This window comes from Nannobrachium achirus (genome assembly GCF_963921795.1).
Source record: "Nannobrachium achirus genome assembly, chromosome: 17".
Lineage (NCBI taxonomy): Eukaryota > Metazoa > Chordata > Actinopteri > Myctophiformes > Myctophidae > Nannobrachium > Nannobrachium achirus.
In genome coordinates this window covers 36,180,813-36,203,169 of record NC_137824.1, presented here as the reverse complement: position 1 = coordinate 36,203,169, position 22,357 = coordinate 36,180,813, and the positions used below count along the sequence as shown (strand labels likewise).

The window sequence follows — 22,357 nt, the reverse complement described above, 5'->3', positions numbered from 1 at the left end:
CTTAAATCCTGATTTATACTTAATGCCCTACGACAGTGTTGTGTGACAAAGAATTGCCAATCTACGCAGTCTCACAATCAATCTTATCCATGACACGTTATTGCTGTGAGCTTGTAGATCGGCATTATGTACAGAAACCACACATAGCCAAGGGGGGGGCAAGGGGGGGGGGGCATACTACTACCAGTGCCCTTGACCAAGGCACTGTCCGTCACAGCTGGAGCTAGTCTCTAAGCGCTGCTCAGTTGCTGTCCACTGCGCCTAATAGTCAGGATGGGTCAAATGCAGAGGACAGATTCCGGGCATGTATAAATGTGTCCGGCAAATAACTGGAACAAACACTAAATATTTCACTAATGTTGCCCCAAAATACCTTGACAGGTTGTATGCTTGATGATCAGATATATTTGTGCAGTGAATATACCTGTAGGCAGGGCGTTAAGTGAAAGTGAAACTTAAGTGCTGCGAGCATGGAAAGTGCTGTCCATTTGTGTCCATAACAGAACGACAGACAGTGATGTGCTTTTATTTTCTTTCATTGGATTAATGAAGGAATAATAATCTTTGAAATGCCACCTAAATTGTGAGTGAAACATGAGTAGATAGATACTCATGCGGTACAATGGTAGACTTCACTTCCCCCTTCTGCACTTTAAACTGAAGTATTTGATAAAGCATAGCATTACATGGTGCAGGTTGAGGTTGAACTTGAATTACATTATTCAGAGAGATGGGGAGTGACACGCAGCAAAGGTCGTCGGGAATGGAACTCGAACCCTCGACACACTGTCAGGCATCAGGGCCTATGTGGTATACCGGTACACCTGGACCACTAGGCCAGCCGGCACCCAAACAAAGACTTGTCTTAACCATATTGAGTGCCGAATTTTCATATGCAAACGTATTCTAGTGTGCTTGTACAGTGACAGTAAACTCGCAGCAGCAGCAACATCATCATTATCATCAATTCTGAATTTGCCAGTCTGGTCCAGTCTAGAGCCCGCCTACTGTATCCAGTAATTTACAAATGCACTGTTTCTGTATCGAATCTAGACCAAGACAGGATCAGCAATCTGCAAAGTGATTGATCCCAGTCAACAGTGACAGTACCATTACCACACATTCTATATGAATATTTTAGATAGATAGATATATAGATAGATAGATACCTTTATTATCCCAAGGGGGAAATTCAGTAGTATTTTACCCTCACATAAAGTACATTCCTAAAAATCTTATTATTATTATTATGATAGAATCCTCTGTAGATGTGAGGCAGAAATATCTAAAATAAACACAGTTGTCACAACTTTAATCAATAACGATGTGTTTAGTTTGTGGCACAGCAAGAGCAAAGATAGTAAAAGGTCAAGGGGTGTTCAGTTCTTAACAGTACTAAAATATAATAACAGAGGCCTCAAGCCCTCAACTCAAATAGAAAATGGACTTGTCTGGAGGCACTAATGTTTTCCACAACTTGTTGGGGAAAGTCGTATATGGATGCTCAATACAGTATATTGAACACCAAATGAAGAACCTTCTTGGTTCAGGAAGAATAGACTACTCTAAATTAGATTAGTTTATTTGTTATGAGTACATGAAAAAGAAGTTGGCCATGACAAGGCTATTCATGTTTATCATTTTACTGATTTTAGACGCTGTGTGAACAGCTCAGACAGGAGAACAATGAGCTTCGCAAGAAAATGGAAGAAGATCATCAGTTCAGGAATCGAGACTTGGAACAGCTGAGGTGACTTATTATTTCTATCACTCAACAAGGGACACATTTGTTGGGCTAGTTTCTGTTTGACCTTGTAGACAGTTGAATTCATCAATGACAGTTTGCCTTACTTTCAATTTTGATGTTCCAGTCCTTTCTCGTATAGCTATCACACCTTGGGGGGTTGCTTAGGTTCTTCCCAGAGGACATGGCTGTTCAGCGTCTGGGCATGGAGCCTTTGACTTTCTGTTTTCTGACTGTTCCAGGCAAGAGAACCTGAAACTTAAGGAGCTGGTCACAGGATCGACAGCGCTGGCGGACACTGTGCCTCCTGAGGCCCGGGAGGATCCCGTGAAAGACGAAACCGCCAGCGTAAGAGCCAAGATGGAGGTCAGCACACCGCAGAAGGTAAACATGATCTCCGAGGATGTTCCTCTGTCATGTTGATTCTTTTCAATTTCATTCCTTCACTTTGTATCGTTCGTTTTGAAACATACCAGTACTATTTGGGTAAAGAAAAAATACTATTACTTTTCTTAAGAATCATATTACCCTCAATAATTATTTTTTACTTTAAAAAATGACATTTTCTGTGCATCGTTTCGTCTGAAGCCTCCCAATTTCAGCGGTGGCATTGTAGTGGTGTAGCTTCTTCGGGATTTTTTTAACGTTTCATATCCCCCCTCCAGAGTGCGAAAGCTGCAGACAAAACCCAGACGAAACCTTGTGATCAGGAGGTGTATGAAAAGAAGATCAAGCTTTTGGAGAAGCAGAGAAAGGATGTGAGTGTCTTTCCTTCACCGTCTGTCCTCTTTTGCCATATGAGGGAAAATCTGTGTGTAATTAGTTTCCCGTATGTACGCTGTCATAACTTTCATTGTCAATGACCTCTTATACTTTAGGTACTGGAGGTGAACAAGCAGTGGGACATACAGTGGAATTCCATGAAGTCACAGTTTGAACAGAAGGTACAGAATGTTTCCTGAAACTGAAATAAAATCCAGTCCATCAAGTTCACTGTTTTTAAATCAACAAAAGTGATTTTCTTTTGAAATGTAAACATCCCTTCTAAAATGTTACAGTGTAGAGAGTGTTTTTACCTTTTACAGGTGTTAAAGGACCATTACACAGTCAGCACACGTTACTGTTATATTAACATATTTGGCCTGGCTTATATTGTACATAAACAGATGTTTTTGCGCATGTCCACATTTTCTCAAGTCATTAAAACCTTACCAAACGTACCTGAAAAATAGTAAATTTAAGCGTTAATGGACATTTCAAATGGATCGACTTTAAAATCCTTTGACCAGCAAATAACGCCACAGTAAAATGTAGTGTGTGGTATTTGACCTATCTCTACCAAGTTGCTGGTTGAGTATCAAATAACAACAATGAAATTAATGGAATCCAATGGCTTCCTTGTAAATTAGACCATATTACAACATGCTTTGGAAAATGACTAAGACTCATGGCATCGTGACATTACTGCTGTAACTTCAGAATGGAGTAAATTGCAAGAGCAGCATTTACTATTACACAACCAGAAACCACGTAAGCTCTATATATATTTTTTGTTGTGTGAGCTTGTGATGACCTGACCTGTTGTGTACTTAAGTCTGGTCAACTCAGTCTGATACAAGTCATTTACCCCCGCAGGTTTTGGTTTACTCATTCTTTGCCTTGTTTGCTTGAAATGTTCTTTAGTCATTACATAACATAACATAACATATTCAAATTGCAGACACTCTGCCCCCACAACTTGCCAGAGATGGATGAATATAAAGTTCATTACAATGTTCATCTAGGAATAGTGGCCTTTTGCAATTCTACAAACGTTCCTTTTTTAATATGTATCCCAAAACAATGTTAACAAAAAACCTTTCTCCCTAGCATTTATTTGTTAACTTGAGTTAATTGCTGTATAGAGGAGACTCTGGGCTATACTGCATCATTTATTTGACAGCTCAAATCGTCATGTCAAACACCTTAACAAGGAAATTGCACAACCAGAAAACATGGAAGAAACGTGACAGTTTAGTCTCAATTTGAAACTAGTAGCTCCTCTCACAACGACACAGGTTGGTTCTTTATAATAAACAGGCATTTATTTGTCCTTGCTTCTCCTGCTCCAGACATGCTGTGAGAACTATGTTCACATAAAAAATAATAAATAACAGTCAACAAATGTTTATCACAAAACAGACCCAAGCATACAGTACATAAAATACAAATACAATATTGACATTAAGAAATGTGAGGCGCAGTGCAGGGGCCATCAAACGCAGCGTCAAGATCAAAGATAAACCAAAAATAAATTAATTGTGAAAAGAGGTTTCTTCTCCTTGGCTTGCTTAAAGTTCTTAGAGTCCTTTTGACTGACTGTCCTCCTATGCTTTAGACGCCTTTGTAACTTTTAGCAGCGTGTCATATCACAGTCAGTTTCACAGGGCTTCATCAAATCACAAATCAAAAACCTGACGGTCGCAATAAACCCAATTATGTATTTACACCATGAAATTATTATGCGTTATGCTTTATGAATTTATGACCATTCATTATTGTGACTTGTAGTATTTTTATGTTTGGAATCTACTGCAGTAACGGCACTGTTTCTATGTCAGCAATCTGGCTAGCCATCGTCAAAGAAAAGGTCCTTTTCACATAACTGGAGCTCAGCTCTGTTATCGAGAGACTACTATGTCAGTGGTTTTTCATGTGAAGGACCCCCAAAATGATATTTATTTGGCCACGGACCCCCATCTCAAAATACTTTATTCCAGGGACCCCCCAGAAGCAAAATTTGAGTTACAAACGTTCGCTTTAAAAATACATATGTTCAAAGATTTGAACACATTTTCACGACTTTTTCAAAAATTGCAGATCTACTCGGTGCCGCGCTGTGAGCTTGTATATCTGCTGTTTTTCAATAGTTAAAGCATTAAATAATTCTAGGCCTAAATAGTAACCGAGGCCTCCATCTGTCGTGTTTGTGTTAACTGGAGCAGCTGTGTGTCACTTGTGCGTCCCTGCAGTGGCATACTCTCTGAGCACGCTCACCACAAGGCGAGTTGCGTCTCACTTGAAAATTCCCCTCACCTCTCTGGTACCCACTGACTTCCTGCCTGTGGTGCAGTCAAGAGGGCAGCAGAAGCGCACGCATACACGTGCACGCGTTCTCACAAGCTCACACATTCAGACCCGGAACGAACGCCCACGCACAACCCGGCGGCACACACATTCACACGTTTTTGATGGGGACACCATGCAACATTTGGTTTAACCCGCACACCACTTGATGTATTCATTTGCGTCATTAGGCCATGTCTGTTTTATTTTTTGCAGTCGAGGTGGGGAATGCAGCATATTTCATCATACTGCTATCTCAGAATGAGATGTTCAAAGCTTTATAACATGAGCACATTGCATTCAATTCACCAGGAAATTAGACTGCTATGCATACTGTACAGCAGTGGTTCCCAAACATATTAGCTCAAGACCCAAAAAAGCAACTAGACGTTTGCCCGGGAACCAAACTAGTAAAAATAGCAGATCTGCAAGCTCACAACGTCACGGTACATACTGTAACCAGTGACCACTGCTTACAGTATGTACCGTATCTCCATGTTTGTGAGAATTGTTTGCAGTCATCACTATTGGACATGGTAGTAAATGAGTGATATGATGCCTCTTCAGATCACTGACCTTAGACAGCGCCTGGCCGAGTCCCAGAAGGCTGTGATAGAGTTGGAGGCAGAGCGGGAACAGCGGCAGCGAGACTACGACAAGAAGCTGCTGTTAGCCAAGTCCAAGATCGAAAATGTACAGGTAAGAATACACAGGTTGTCTGCAGGTCCCCTGAAAGAAATGTATCTATCATCCAGGGATCTTTAATGCAGTTAAATATAATTTCGCTTAAGTAAATCCAGTCTTCTAGTAGTACTGTAAACCCACTGGGTAGCCTATCACTGGGGAAAATGATCTTCTGCATTATTCAAACGGGTAATAAAACCTTCTTAAAATGCTGTATATTAAAGGTAAACGCCACAAGCTTTCAACCAAAATCCCATAGTTCTGATGTGAAGGGATCAATAATAATAGTAAACCAAACAAACTATGTCTTCTGTGTATTTCTCAGCAAAATGTTTCATTGCAAAATTATGCATTTGACGACAACATATCAAAATGTCAAAAATGTTGGCGATAAATACACGCAGGGTATTTTTTTGCCACACTATATTGATTTCCTCACAGCAAAACGGTGGCCCAGTTCCAATCTCCCCACTTAACCCTGGAGCGTGAGATTCGTCGGTTATATTTGTGGAGATAAGCGACCAACGGTCGCTTATCTCCCGATTAGGGAGTCTTACTGGTTATTTTATTAGACAAAAAATGGAGAACAGTACAAGTATAGTCAATACAATAGAAATGTAGTACAGTACAAGTACAGTTAACACTTCCACAGCCTGCCAAAATGGCTGTTGGTGGATTAGCCGGAAATTTCTATTATTTCAGGAATATACCTTATGATCTGAGACAGCATTCATATTACAAGACCCCCATAGAGATACAGCAACATGTCATTCTTTTCACGTCTATGTTTACTCTCGCACGAAAAGTTCCAGCAAAAGTTGCAGCTCTGCATTGGCCTAAAGTGGGGATTTTAGCTGCTGCGCGTCTTCCCCCCGAGCGTTTCGCGTGCACGTTCTGTGCGTCCTTTATTTTCACTGATTTACAGTATCTCCTCCATTCCATCTCTAGTTGAGAACGATTAGAAAGCACTAGACTACTGTTTGTTGACATTCTAATCTGCATTACCAATTTGCAAACTTAATGATGGATGTTTGCATGATTCCCCTAGTATCCCCGTATTTAACTTTACAACGTTATATAAACCGTGGGTAATTCCCTCAGGTAATGTTTAAGCAATTCTGACCACACAGAAAGCGTGCATAAAGGGCTCACCGACTTGATCATTTCATGTGGGACGGACTTCGCATGAACACGCGTTTATCTGATATAGGACTAAGGTTGAAAATAAGTGAGGTTTCCCGCCTAAATGTGCAGCCACACCGATACAGGGCACCAACACAAATTCATGTTAATGCACTGTATAACAGGGGTTTTCAAAGTGGGTGACGGGGCACCCTGGGGTGCCGCGACGGCAGTCCAGGGGTGCCGCGAGATAATTTGATAATATTTGGAATTTATTTGGACACTTGAAAAAATATTTAGTATCATTTTAAACTTGAAGTACAAAGTTATTTTCAGTCAGTTTGAACCAAAATGGTTATTATCTCAACGTTTTCCTCGCAACATTATCACTAAAATATCATCACTGTCGGGCAGAAACCTCTTATCTCCAAGTTTCAAATGTTTATGTCTTTTGATAAAGCAAAGCCCTGCTTCATCATACAAGACTGTTGCACAAAACTAGTGAAAACAGACGATCTACAAGCACACAGCGTTGTGTGCTTGTAGATCTGCTGTTTTCACTACTTTAGTACATTTTATAGATGATAAAAACAAATGGTTTTGGACGTACAAGGTTCCACCCAACAACGACGATATGCTATAAATATAAGGTGCTGGGAGTGAAAAATGCCTCGGATTAAAAAAATATTTATGGGGTGCCCTGAGACAAAAAACGTTTGGGAACCCCTGCTGTATAAGCATAATAAATTGCTCAATCAAGAAATTGCTACCCAGAAACATCGATGGAGGAGAATTACAATATTATGTTTATTAAAATAATATAATAAAAATATTATGTTCAGGGATCTTTATTGTGTGAAAGCACAGCACACAGGTACTCATAAGCACTGCATCTGAATAAATCCAAGCTCTATCGCTTTTGATTTCAGCAGTGCATACCTGATATCAGGTTTTCAAAACATCACTTACACAGCAGTTTCTTTTGCGTGCATTAGCATAGTGGTTCTCAAAGGACAAGGTCAAGGACGCTCAAATTAATATAATTGGCCATGGATCACCATCTGATAATGTTTTTGTGCAAAGGACCCCCCATATAAGATTGGTGTTAAAATGTATAAAAAATATTTCAAAAAAAATCTAAAGATCTTCAAGATTTTGCATCACAATGCATTGTGAACCAATGTACGTATATTGGTTTGTAGTGGTTGAACTTGAACAGATTTTGATGCTATATTAACTATTTCTGCCGGGGACCCCCTCAAGCACCCCTGTTGGTTTGGTTCCTGGTCCCCACATTGAGAACCACTGCAGTAGCACACCGCGTGTCCACAACACCAACCAACACAGACAACAGAATAATACCACAGATGGAAGGGACTTAAACAACGCAGATAGCTGCATTATTGTGGAAGGACATAAAACTGCAATCTGACATTCAATTAAAATAAATGTATCACAACAAAGTAATACAAACAAGTAAGGTGCCCTAAGGCAGAGAAGTGGCCATCAGGTCATGCTGAAACAACAGAGCTTCTAATTACGGAACATTTAAGAAGCAGGAGTTAAACTATTAACAACGTGTTGAAGCCTGTGAAAAGCCTTTGAAAACCACAGCCAATCACAGGCATTGACACTAAGGGTTTGCCCATCTGCCCCCGGCAGGTAAATTAAACTGGTGAAGTTTGCTTTCAGGTTGCCCGACTGGGCAAGTGCTAATCTGAGAGGGGACGCAACCATCTACTGTATAACACAACACAAGATATCTGTCTAAACACCTGAACATGGCCAGCACGCTGTCTTCTGGTCTTGGGAATATAACAAGTGTGAACTGTGAAACCATAGAATACATTTTTTGTCAGTCTGTCTGTCACGTCACGTCACACTTTTGCCCTACTCATATCTCTGCCACCGTTGCCCCTATCCATGCCAAACTTTGCACACATACTCCTTGGCTGCCAAACCACAACATCCACTCCATTTCTCACACAACCCTCTTCTCGCGCCACCATCAGGCCTATTTTTGCTAAACACATTTTTGAACACTGCACATGAACATGGATTTCCCATATTCCCTCCTGATTGCCAACCATTGCCTTCTAAAGTTTGTCTATGCGACCTGATGGTCGCTTATCTCCCGATTAGGGAGTCTTACTGGTGTATTAGCGTGACGGAAGGACATGAGCTTAAGGACATGAGCTTTTCATACTAAAAAACTAAAACGAAAAAAAAAAAAAAAACAAACATTTGACATCTGAGAGATGTTATCTAAGGTATTTTAACTAGTGTGTGTGTGTGTGTGTGTGTTCTCAGGGGGAGAAAGAGTGTCTGAACTCTGAAACTGCTGAGCTGAAACAGAAAGTTCGCTACTTGCAGGACCAGCTGCTCCCCCTCAGCAAGCAGAGGGAATACCAGGAGAAGGAGATCCAACGTCTCAACAGGGTGAGTGTGCTTCACTGATTGCTCTGTGTGTGTGTGTGTGTGTGTGTGTGTGTGTGTGTGTGTGTGTGTGTGTGTGTGTGTGTGTGTGTGTGTGTGTGTGTGTGTGTGTGTGTGTGTGTGTGTGTGTGTGTGTGTGTGTGTGTGTGTGTGTGTGTGTGTGTGTGTGTGTGTGTGTGCGTGCGTGTCAATCATTACGTTTGCAAATTGGTATTGCAGATTAGAATGTCAACAAACAGTAGTCTAGTACTTTCTAATCGTAACTTTAAAAATGGACTAAGTCAAGGGCCGGACTGGTTCAATGTTTATTAAAACGCAGGCTTGCGGTCATGGGCCCTCGATACGCGACAATGCATTGTGGGACTTGTAGTATTATGGTGGTGTGTGTGTAGCACGAGTGACTCACTGCCTCAGCATGATGTTGCCAAAAGTCTAATATTTACCCCAGTCCATAGGGATATTCCCTTTGGTCTGATGGTTAAGATGTTAGACTTTCATGCGGGAGACCTTGGTTCGAATCCCAGGCATTGCATGTGCAATATACCAGTGGGCCAGTTTTAATAGTAATTAAATATCATCCCGCGGGCCGAAGATAATTCATTCAAGGGCCTGATTTGGCCCCCGGGCCTTGAGTTTGACGTATGTGGTGTAATGTGTATATACGTTTGTGTATGTACACTCGTGCATGCATGCATTTTTTGCATGTACTGTACGTGCATACAGTAAATGCATTTCTGTACGCATGCGTGCGTGCATGAACTCATTTCTGTCCTTGTGTGTTCATGCACGCGCAGTAAATTTGTGTGTGTTTTTTTTTTGTTGTAATTAACTCCCTGCTTCATCATACAAGTCTGTCGCACAGAACTAGTGAAAATAGCAGATCTACAAGCACACAACGATGTGAGGCGTTGTGCGTTGTAGATCGGCTATTTTCACTGTTTTAAATCGTTTTTGATTTATTGAAGACTATTAGAAGTTTGCATAGAAAAGGTACAGTTCACTGGTACAAGGTCAACTAAAAGGATAAACACCTCAATTGGGGTCCTTTTTTTAAAACTATAATAACATTGAATGACAGACAATGATCAATGATAAATACAATGCGGACGGTTTTGGACATACAGGGTTTCCACCCCGACAACGACTAAATGAGAGGGACAAAAAGAGAAGGACAGACTGAAATGGAGACGGTGTGTGTTCTCTTGTTTCCCCTCTCGCCCAGGCTCTAGAGGAGGCCCTGAACCTGCACACCCCCTCCTCCTCCTCCCAGCAGCCACCTGGGCCGGGGGACGCAGCCAGCAACCTAAGAAAGCAGGAACTGCTCACCCAAATAGCTGTGCTAAAAGAACAGGTTGGGCATGAAAACGCACGCACGCACACACACACACATACACACACACACACACACACACACACACACACACACACACACACACACACACACACACACACACGCATAGACACACTCACACATGCGCACGCACATACGCACACACACACTCTAGAGCCAGACAATATTTGACTTTTTTGGACGACATCAGTATCTGCAATTATGCTGCCGGTGTGATTCTTCACCCATTTTTCAAGCCGGCGTTCCGATTTCAAAATCCTTCAAAAGTGATAAAAATATTTTTTTTTACTTTTAGAACTTAAGTGGTTAAAATAAAGCTCAGTTTCCATTCTATATCTACTTGTTTGTTTGTTCTTCAAATATCAGTCAAGCTTCTTACGGTCCCTGTACTGCTCTTCAGGTGAAGATCTTTGAAGAAGACTTCAGAAAAGAGAGGAGCGACAGGGAACGTATGAACGAGGAGAAGGAGGACTTAAGACGGCAAGTGGAAAGGCTGCAGGGTCAGATGACAAATCTGACCAATCAGGTATCTGTACTATTAATTAGGCATTATCATCATTATCACTGCAGAGTCAATTCCATGTACTTGGCCGACAGCTGATGATAATAGTTTATTATCATTATTTATATTTTTTATGTATTAAAAGACGTAAGAATTAATAGCTGGCCTGCTGTCTTGTTTTTCATTCATGTCAGCTTCACCAGGCACAGAACGAGTGTCAGAGGGAGCGCACGGAGAGATGTAAGCTGGAGAGACTGCAGATGCAGCATCACAAACAGGTACAAACAATATCCTCCACCACAAGCATTCACAAAGAGTCAGTCTTCCACATGATCTGCGATATCAACGTTTCTGAAGCGTACATTCCTCTTGGGGACAAGCGGTTCATTGAACGTTTATCTTTTTGAGACCAGCTTTTTGAGACCAGCGGATGGACTCAAACCCCAGTGCGGCAGTGCCCTCTTGTGGCTGAAAGCCGTCAAGACACGCGCAGACTGTACACTAGACTAGAGCGCTCCATACTCCAGGATACAAGCCTACGCCCCCCTCAGGCTTGTTTGTTGTCAGTGCCGGGACAGGGAGAGAAAGTGGAAAGTTTACATCATTCCCTTTTGTGGGAGGCGGTGCAGGCAGGCCAGGCAGGGGGTTTAAAGTCCAGCAGAATCCCCAATGCCGCGACTGAGGCAGCGTAGCGGCTGCGTTTTCTGACGGGGGTCACGTGTGTACTTGTGATCCCTCGTAGGGGCAGCAGCAGGAAAGACGTACCTCAGACCCCACGTCGGGCTCAGTGAATGGCCCGCTGAGCCCTCCGTACTGTGGTCCGTTTGTGCAGGTGGGACCGCAGGGCCTGGAGGGCTGGCCTATACACTTCCCCCCTCGGATGCCCAACGCAGCAGCAGCCGCAGCAGCCGCCGCAGCAGCACCGCCTCCCGGACGAGACTTCCAGCCTGTTGCCCCGGTAAGAAACCCCACCAAGGCTGGCCGTGTGAGGGAAACAGAAAGCCGTCCTCTTACCCCTTCAGGGTCGCGAGGAACAATGCCGCTTGACATTTGTACCACAGCAGGACCACGAAGCCGCCTGCCTGCTAATGAGTTTGGAAAAGTGTACATTTGGGGCAGATGAGTTGGCTTAAAGGAATAGTTCACCCCCAAAATGACTTTTTTTCCTTCTATCGATTACTCACCCCATGGAGACTTCAATGGAGAGTTCAATAAATAAAACAATAAAATTGCCCCCATTGATTCAGGATGAAGACGGAAATGCATTTGTGTCTCCATCCGGAATCAATGGGGGTACATTTATTATAATCAAATTATTGTCTTAGGAATGCGACAAAAACTAAAAGATATTATTGAACTCAAGTCTGCATGGGGTGAGTAATCGTCTTTGATAGAAAAAAAGTCATTTTGGGGGTGAACTATTCCTTTAAAGTGATGTTGAACTTTTGGTCGAACCTTGGGTTGTATAAGTAATGTATAAATCCAAATAACAAACCTTATGCAACAGAGGTGATGTGAAAGTGGTGACGTGTATTTTTGTTGCACCAGTGAACTGCCATTCTCCTTCCCCACATTATGTACCAGGACTGCTTTTATGGTATGACCCTGCAGCAAGGCTCGGTATGTCTGTGTGCTTGTCCGCTGCTAATCTCGCAAACTGCTTGACAGATCAGCACCAAAAGCAGAAGTACCTCCAAGAGTTCTTTTCTCATGTTTTATACTTTTTAGTGGACAACCAGACTACTAGTACTTGTCTGACTTTATTCCATCCATCCATCCATCTTTTGCCACTAGATAAACTTTTATTTTGCAGCGCTAGTGGCACTCACTTGTGCCATATGTCAAATCGACAGGCTTCATCGGGAATCGATTCCTTTTGCTAAGAGATACATTACATAATTACATTTATAATATATACATTTATTCGTGAATACGTTTTCTCTATTGACTTAAATTATAAATTATTATAAACCTTTCCCAAATATGGAGATGACTGACATCATAGACTACATGAGACTGACACAGTATGTCCATAGATGGGTATTCCCAGATATGGGCTTAATATTCATGGGTTGCATGGGATGATTCTCTGACCAATCAGTAGTCGGGAGCGTTTATGCATCACCTTTGGTATCGTCACAGCCATCTTAGAAACTCGTCATCATGCCAGGTACTTTGACCTAATGGAAAAGCAGAATGGCGGGTAGAGCCGGGGCAAGTTTAGCCGGTACCATGTAATAAAAAAGCAGCATTAGGTGATGTTGTTTTCTGTTCAGGGTTTTCCGTGGCAGTCGTCCTTCCCGCAGCCTAGAGGGGCCAGGGGCACAGGAGAGGGCTCCAGACCCCCACCAGAGAATGCAGGTATAGTACAAGTTCCAGCTGAATGTAATACACGCGCAATACAGTGGCAGTGGCTCAGGGGTAGAGTTGCCGTCTTGGAACACAGATGGTTCCCGAAGGGTTCCCAGTTCGATCCCGGGCTCCCCCAGAGTTAAGTGTCGAATAGTCCTTCAGCAAGACCCCTAGTTGCTCCCGGTGAGGAAGTTGGTGCTTTGCATGGTTTCCTCCACCAGCTGTGTGTGTATGAATGAATGTGTGTGTGAAAGGGTGAATGTAATGCACAATCTCTGTACAGGGCTTTGGATAAATGCGCTATATAAATGCACCATTTACCATTTACAACATGTAACCAGAAATATTTTGTTGATCGAAGTGAAATGTAGTTTAGGTAATTGTGGGTTATTTTCTGTGCGCTAACAGATCTTCATTCCCACCACTGTATTTGCAGATCAGTCCACAGCTACAGGATTTGGCAAAAGGGAGAGACAGAACATCGACCCCGGAAAGCACTAAACGAAGCATCGCCGCTTCCAAAGGGAGCGCGGGTAGTAGCATGAACCAGTTTGTTTGAGTTGAAAAAAAAGGTGTGATTTTGAACTATAATTTTTCCTACTGAAACTGTAGATATCCTATTGTAATGTTGTTTATACACTTGCGTTTTATAAACCTCTTTGTGAAACACTGTTTCGCTATTCTGAATATATATATACATGAAATATTATTTAGATTTTTTAAATCTATTTGTTTTTCTTTTATTTCTTTTTCGAGACTCAATCTGCTTCATATGATTCTATGCAGGAAACTGAAGTCATTTGTTCAATAGGTTGGCAATGATCAAAATTGATAAGGTTTTTGTTTTCTTCTCAGACAATAATACCTATGTGATTGTTTCTCTGCAAAGGTGTAACAACTATACACACTTGGTTTGTTACTTGTAGAGTTAACAGAAGCCATTCCCCAATATGACAAAGACTACATATAATCATTCCTACAATGAATGATTATATATAGGTACATTGACTCATAGGAATTGTAATGTGAATGTTAACTCATTTATGATGATTTCCTCAGTACCATTGATGTTATAGAACTGTCCCATTATGTGTAACTGTTCCAAAGTGATTGTTCAAATACTAAAATTTTGGGAAATGAATTTTGATGGTATCACAGCCAAAACAAAAACAAAAAAAAGGAAAAAAGTAAGGAAAAAAAAAATCAAAAAAACATGATTGTGATTATTGATAATTTATTTATAATCTACTGTTTTGATAGTTGCATTGACTAAGTGTAAATCATTGTCTTTAGTAATGCTGTTCTTTCTATGTTGTTAGTGTATTCCCAATATATTGTAGCTATTGAGATTGTATGTTTGTATCAGACACACAAAACAAAACGTACAGTACATACACATACGACGAGTTTTAGTTTTAGTATCATTCATATATCAGCATCCGATGGACCTAATCTCATTGATTGCGACACTTTTGCTTTACCATAATTTATTTGATTTGATCTCTCATTCCAATATGAACACCCGTCTTGCAGTATCCTACTTAATAATGAATAGTTGCCCTCAGCTTAGTCTCAACATTATCTAGAGGTTTGAGATCAGTGTTGAGCTACTTAGGCCCTATTTCATACTTTTGACTATTTCAATTATAGCCGATCTACAAGCTCACAGCGTGGCAAAAACAAAATCTATAATGCCATGCCCAAAATAGTGATTGCCACCCCTATTTCCTTTGCTCAAAGCACGTTGGGATATGACACGTTGCCTTGTACACTGCACGACACTTCGTACAACGAAGTAGGTCGGAGTGGCTTATCATTATCAGCCCAATGAGGGTGTCTATCTTTTTAATGCGTTTGACCCCTGGGAGATGGATTGCTGAGTTGGAGCACTACACCTACCGTCAGCTGCCAGTACAGCTTGAATTAGAAACCTGTGCTCTACTGAGTACCAACCAAGCTACCTGAACACAAATGTGCATATTGACATGCCCAAAGGTTGAAAGTGGTCGCCATCCCTATTTTCTTTGCTCACAGCGCGTTGCGATATGTGAGGCTTGTAAATCAACACCATGGTGTGATTAAGTATGAAATGGGGCTTAAGTGGAACTGCAGCATTTAGACCTCAACCCAGCAGGCATTGCAGACCTTTCTGTGTCTGTAAAAGCTGGGTTGCATCAATGTACTGTATGTAGACCGTAAAACATTCCAGCTTCTTCCCGTGGGTCTTGATCTGTAACATTCATATCCTGTTTGAGGATGCTTTCCACCAGTATCCAGAGTGTCACAACAGCGCTGCCTCCCCTCAGAGATTAAAAAAAAAAACGAATCCTCTGCCAGGATGTCTGGCTTCGCTTACGAAACACCTCAATGACCAGCAACCCACACCTTGCCGACTGACCTGTGAACTGCTGTAATGCATCGTTGATAAAAGACCCACGCACCCCCACACAAGAGCTTCACCCCTCTAGATAATGGCTGTGACTAATGTGACGGTAGACTCGCCATGAATCAACCCAATGTTTCGCTGAATATCCATCGATTTTTCCCTAATGTGTGTATTTCAGACTTTGAGATGGAGGGGCCTCCAGATGTATGTAGATTAAATTAGAACAAGCCTCCATATGAACCAACGTGTTATCAACAGGGAACATATTCCTGCTTGGTGAGAGCTGAAATGAGACATTAGCTGAATTGCACTTTGAAAGGTATGCTGTAATTACTGGCAGTTGTATTTTCTTGGTTTGTAGCCTAGTTTTTTCTATCTTTTTATTTTATTTTATTTTTTTGCTGTAGGAAAAGCACATTAAAGTGAGGATTTTTGTATTTGACTGGCTTAATAAATATATACTAAATGTCTGTTAGTTTCATGGTTTGGTTTTTCATGGCTTTCTGAAAACTCACCTCAAGAGACTACCTCACCCCCAGTACCTTGTAAACCTTATCTATTTTAAGATAGATACTAGTTATACTACAGTATGTAGATGTTGGTTACTTGTTCACATGTTATTTAGTTTACGTTTTCTTGACCACAGGTGTTAAGTATATTATTTAGATGGCATGTTGTTTAGACAGATTTTTTGACAGTTTTATGCCTTTATTGATAGGCCAGTAGACCGACAGGAAATGGTGTGCGAGATGGGGAGTGACACGCAGCAAAGGTCGTCTGGATCGGGACTCGAACTCGCGACACGCTGTCAGGCATCAGATCCTATGTGGTATGCACCTGGACCACTAGGCCAGTGGGCACCCTTACAGATGCTATTCTAGTTTTAATATTTACCCTGTCATTTGTTGACGAGTTCATGCCATTTACCAGATCTTCTACTTTGCAAGTCTGTGTGAGTTCTGAAGTACGGCTGTTTGTGTTGTTATTGACCTTGTAGTTGTACAAAGGCCAATGTTTCTGGGAAGAAGTTGGCACACAACGCCATCTTGTTTCACATGATTTATTAGTTTACATCCAAGCCATTGTGGCTAACAGGGCCTGGGTGTGGGAGACTGGCGTGATGCTGAGATCGCAGGGCAGCCTGAATGCACTAAATAGCTGGCATGGACCCCAGATTCCGAAGTAGGCACCACAGAATGACTGTTTTCAAGCCTCCTCTTCATTCAACACGTCAACTCCATGTACCAGGACCTGTTATACACTGGTAGGTGGCTCTAAACATTTATTCTTAGTCAAATACTTTGTGTTAATACCTAAAACCTACACAATCATATTTACTCTTACTTGAACAGAAAGGAATTTTCATTAGAATCAGATGACTACGTTACAACTTTGCATCAGAAGGGACATATAAAATAAACGTAAGAATTAAAGGAGCTATAGTCAACTTTTTCATTGTAGGGCCGACACTTTGTTTACATCCTAGTCGAAAGACTAGAATGTAAACAAAGTGTCGGTCTGACAATGGCCAAAATGATTATTTTATCATTATTTTACGCCTTTTGTGGTAATTCTTGAATAGAAACACATATATGAAGCTAATTTTTTTATAAAATATTTTCGAAACATTTTTATTTTAGCATCCATTTTTCAAGAAAAAGTTGACTATAGCTCCTTTAAGCTTCTCTTAAACCTCTCAATTTTAAGTGTGGATTAATGACCCCTAATTAACAACTTGCTGAGCATCGAGTTGGCGTAGGTATTTGAGAATGTCGGCCCGGACCTCGGACACGGGGACCCGGGGAAACCACCTCATCACTGGCTTCCCGTCAGGCCCAACCAGGAACTTCTCAAAGTTCCACTTGATGTCGTTAACCCTCAGAGGATCCCAGAACAGCCTATTGGTGGGGTTTCCAAAGCTGTCTCCAACAGGTGGGCAGGAGTTCTGGATGGCAAGATAGAAGACATGAATCACATAGCTTTAACGCGTAGCGGTGCCGCAGCCTAACATTTCCCAGTTGAAGTAGCGTTTCATCCATTTTAAAGTTTGAGATCGATGATATCATTTGATTAAGGTGTTTTAACTGTCTACAGCCCTCCTCTGAGATGCAGAGCAAGTAAACAAATGGTACTGAGCATTAGCGAATGTCAAGTGATGTTTGTTCTCTGTACGGTTCACTGGATAAATATAGTTGGACCTCTATGTCCTGTGCTGAACACAGTGAGGCAAGGTGACCGGGTGCAAGTGTATAATCGTTTTAAAGGACAACTTTAGTTTTTTACAACAAGGGTTCATATTTTAGATTGTAATTAAAGAATATAAAAGAAGAGTGTTAAAATTATTTCTATGGTTTTAGAGATTCTTATTTCTGTGGTTTGGGGCATGCGTACAAGTGACTAAATAAGTCATTTCACACAGAATAAGCCCATTCCCAAGATACAACGCAACCTTTCATGGTTGGATGTGACTTATGGGGGCTAAAATGTTACTGTAAATAGCAATAAAGAAACTGCTGGCTTATTGTGTCTAAAAAGACATATTTAGCCACCATGCGTACGCATGCCCCACATTTTAGCACGGTAAACACAATAAAACAATAGAACGAAGCAAATGAAAACATTTTAACACTCACTTTTTCTTTTATCTAATTACAATCTAAAATATGAACCCATGTTGTAAAAAACCAAAGTTGTCCTTTAATGTAATAACCATTTGTGATTTAAAGCTGCAAACCGTAAAATGTTTTGCCCGTTCCCAACAGAAAGTGGTACGCCTAATAGGCCCTGTGCATGACTGTAGCAAAGATTTTGAATATACAAGATAGGGAATCCTGGTTGGAGCCACTAGAGTGCTACATGGTACACAAAGCCTACAAATAGCCTCCTAAGTAGGCGCAGGCATCTCACAGCAAATCTCTCAAGCGTCCCAGCAACACATTCTCGCGGGATCTAGCACCCCGAGATTGGATGTGCCGTGCGCGAGATCCGCCGCCAGACGCCGGCGCCCACTTAGGAGACCATTTGTAGGATGTGTGTACCATCTCACCTCTAGTGGCTCCAATTGGGATTGTGTATCTTCTTATATTGAAAAGGGATCTCTGATAATGGAATCAAAGAAGGGGACCCGCACACTGTAGAGAACTTGCAAAAAAGAAAAGTTGCTTTATTTTGACGTTTCGGTCATTTCGACCTTCATCAGGACAGACAATACAGAGCACAATAACCACTAAACATTTATAGGCTACACCCACATTTTGTGGGTCAGTGGATATTCAGCCATCCCGATCACACGGATCAAGCTTATAAAGCAGTGCTCCACAAACCGCACTCTGAACTTTTAACCACCAGTAACGAGGACAAAAATAAAAATACGTTTTCAGTCGCTTGTATCACAACCTATTCCCCTCACTCGCAAGCCATCAAATCAGTTTTCAAAAAACACTGGCACATGGCGCATATTTTGCTCACAGTTTAGTTTGCACATAAACTAACCTTTAGGAATGTGTAAACTCCATGTTCATTTGCTCCGTTCACATCGGCCTTCTCGAACAGAGGGAAGTTCGGAACAAATCCATTGCCGGGTCTAACATGCCTGGAATCCAGGAAGGGGTAAAAGCTTATCAGTGGACATGCCTGTGAGCACTTCAACCAGCCAGTGATTCATGAGTCCTGGCCTGGCAGCCGCCCTATATTCAGTAGAGGTTACACAACGCCAATCTCTATCACATACCGTAATCCTGGCCATGGATATGAGAAGACTGACGGGATTTTAAGATTATAGATTCTATGTACATAAGAGTGAAAGTGATCCCACTCCCCACATGGGTGATTAGCCAGAATAAATGAAGCTTTGTTGATTGATGGGATTTGCCCAAATTGCAGTTTCTTTCCTTACATCCTGCTGTGCAGGATCTAGTGTAACACAATCTGATTAAAGAAATGTATATACAAGTTTAGTCGTGTGACCTTATTTTCATGTTTCCTCTGTTTTTATGCATTTGGTTGAAGAGGATGATCTGGGTAGAAGAAAAGAAAATAGTTTTTCTCACTTTAATGTTGCTGGGATTTCATTATTATTCCCTGGTTCTTGTTTCCCAAATTGATTGCAGGGAAAGCCAAGAATGGTGAATCCATGAGGCTTCATCTCCTCATGTAGTGCATTCAGCTCTGCAAAAAAGAAAGATGAGCACAATTTACGTTATTCAGGTAATCTAGATCTGCCACAAGGAGACACTGAGAGTTACACCAATGTTAAATGCAAAGTAATACAGCTTGTAGTGTCCGTATTTACCCAAGTACTGGAAGGTTAGACCTCAGTACGTGGCTACGTTGACAAAGAGGACGGTTTTTCCTGCATACTCGCTGAAAGAGACCGTGCGACTCCCGTTCAAGGTTGTGGCCCTGTAACTGTAAACTGTGCCTGCTGTGGATGAGTCACACAGCTGTGGGTAGAAAAACACAGGTCAGAAGGGCTTATTATTGTATCATCTGGCCAACAGCCAACACGGTGATCAATAACTCCTCAGTGTAGTATTTTGTTCATGTAGGCTTCTGAAGCCTTTTGTGATTTTGTTCGGTATAGCCAACACACCAAATTGACAATAAACACATCACTGACATGTGACATCCAAAATGATGCAGATGAAGATTTGTTTTTATCCCAGAAGCGTCAGAATGCATCCATGATTTCAGCATCTCCGACAGTGTGATTTTCTAATAGAAAGCTGTGGTATAAAGCTGACATCTGCTCACACTAGATTAGTTGTGTAATCATCTTTATTAAAGGCTTTTAGTCAACTCATGTAATATATTTGTTATAGGTTCATTTTGTACACTTTTCTTCTATTTAACAAATTTGGTAGAATAACAGATATGTTTACTATTGAGTGTTGGATTCAACATCTTGTTATTGTTATCTTATTAGTCAACTGTCAGTTTGTGTAGCAGATGACTAAATAGTAACATGGGGTACGTACGCACATTTTTGTTATGATGAAGCAAAATACAAGAGCATGTGACATTCAAGAGGGAATGGAATATTTTCCTTCTTTGTAGCAAGTTATTCTGCTACCCTCATGAATGTAATCTATTATGAAACTATGTCTAATATGTGGTCACAGTTGGGTAAATATTTATTTTCTTACTCAGAATTCCAGTTTAACTAACAAAAGCATACACAAAAACGTGCTTGTCGAGGTGATCATGCCAAGTAGATTGCTGGTCTGCTGGAAGCTATAAACAAGAATAAATAAGGTTTTGGCTCGACCTTCTGTTATTTAAACTAGAGTAGGCTATACTGACATGAGTGCTACAAAACATATCCTGATCCTCATCCTGATCCCTGATGTCAACAGAGAGAGAGAGAGAGAGAGAGAGAGAGAACATTGCAAGACATGTGATGAATGTTACACGTTAAAACATTAAAGTAAACAATGCCTAAAAACTGTAACTGTTACTAAACAGTAACTAATTGTAGATCAACACAGTTAAAGGGATATTCCACTTTCAACAGGGAAACAGCTTATGGGCTTCTCTCCACATACACACCCATTGTAACTTCAAACTCCATTTTAACCATGATAGATTCATTAAAAACACCCATTATTTTAGTTTTTCTATAACTTGTTTTCATTTATTTTTAATAATTATTTGGGGAAATGGACAAAATGAAATGCGTATTAGGAGGGTAATATGAAACACCAGAAAAAATAATGGGTGTTTTTAATTAATCTATCATGGTTAAAATGAAGTTTGAAGTTACAATGGGTGTGTGAGGGGAGAGGCCCTGGGCCTGGAGGGCCTGGTAACATTTACATCAAATATCTACATATTGAATCAAGCAAATTGAAACCTGTTCAGGGTGTTCATAAAAGCCTGATTAGACAATAAAATTACCAAAAGTTTTTTGAAAGTGGAATATCCCTTTAATATATTAAATAGGCCTAGCTGTCACTTTAACATTGCTCTGCTACAGAATGGAATACAATGCATAAGATGCACTTGCTTTTCCATTATAACCTGCCTGGCTGGTTGTCTCAAATCAAATCCTATTCAACTAAAACACAGGTCAATCAAACAAAAATATAGCAGCCGCGCTCACGTCAACAACAGCACTGCTTGCACAAACTTTGGAAATTGAATGTGCGACATTATTGCATTGCAACATCAATCTCTCCTCTCCCCGGCCGGATCATGTAGGTCCTCCAACTGCTGTAAAGTAGGCTATATATTCCCAAAAATAATCACTGATTTTAAATAAGCAGAGGCTGCATTTTAACCGCTTCCACGACTTTTGGTATCAGATCAATTTTAACCACTTTGTAGACTATATTCTGTATGCCACTACACAAGCTCAAAATGTGTGTTACAAGTTAGACCTACAACACATTATGAGCTATTGAGCTTGTAGATCTGCTATTTTCGCTATTTCACATTACCGGTAGATGATTGAACATTGTCGCTTATACATATAATGAAATGCCCATAAATAGGGTTCTAATCTAGGGGCGCCAGGCTGAAAGTCTTGTTACACCTACCTGGGAGAGAGCGTATTTTCCCTCAGCGGGTCGTAAGAGACCCAGCAGGACCAATAAGACCCACATCCAGCCCATTGTGGGTGAGATCTGAGATGACAGAAACGCTCCGACTCGACCTCCTCTCTCGGGTTGAGCTTTA

The 22,357-nt window shown here is 41.1% G+C and overlaps 2 protein-coding genes across 2 annotated transcripts in view; one reads left to right on the top strand and one right to left on the bottom strand.

Annotated features, from left to right (window-relative positions):
- tnip1 (TNFAIP3 interacting protein 1) overlaps nt 1–16,152 on the top strand; it is a 31,395-nt gene extending 15,243 nt beyond the window's left edge. The window contains 13 exon segments of the mRNA XM_080745830.1: nt 1,656–1,750; nt 1,987–2,128; nt 2,410–2,502; nt 2,623–2,688; nt 5,417–5,548; nt 8,966–9,094; nt 10,314–10,442; nt 10,843–10,968; nt 11,139–11,222; nt 11,687–11,821; nt 11,823–11,902; nt 13,221–13,305; nt 13,733–16,152. Coding sequence (XP_080601956.1) covers nt 1,656–1,750; nt 1,987–2,128; nt 2,410–2,502; nt 2,623–2,688; nt 5,417–5,548; nt 8,966–9,094; nt 10,314–10,442; nt 10,843–10,968; nt 11,139–11,222; nt 11,687–11,821; nt 11,823–11,902; nt 13,221–13,305; nt 13,733–13,855 — 1,419 coding nt within the window. The 3' untranslated portion in view covers nt 13,856–16,152.
- A 574-nt stretch (nt 16,153–16,726) lies between these two features.
- Nucleotides 16,727–22,357, bottom strand: gpx3 (glutathione peroxidase 3). The gene is made up of 5 exons (XM_080745624.1): nt 22,219–22,357; nt 19,974–20,124; nt 19,732–19,849; nt 19,175–19,274; nt 16,727–17,627 (listed from the first exon to the last, which is right to left on the bottom strand). The coding sequence occupies exons 1-5, from the start codon at nt 22,291–22,293 to the stop codon at nt 17,406–17,408; spliced, it is 666 nt and encodes a 221-aa protein (XP_080601750.1). The 5' UTR covers nt 22,294–22,357; the 3' UTR covers nt 16,727–17,405.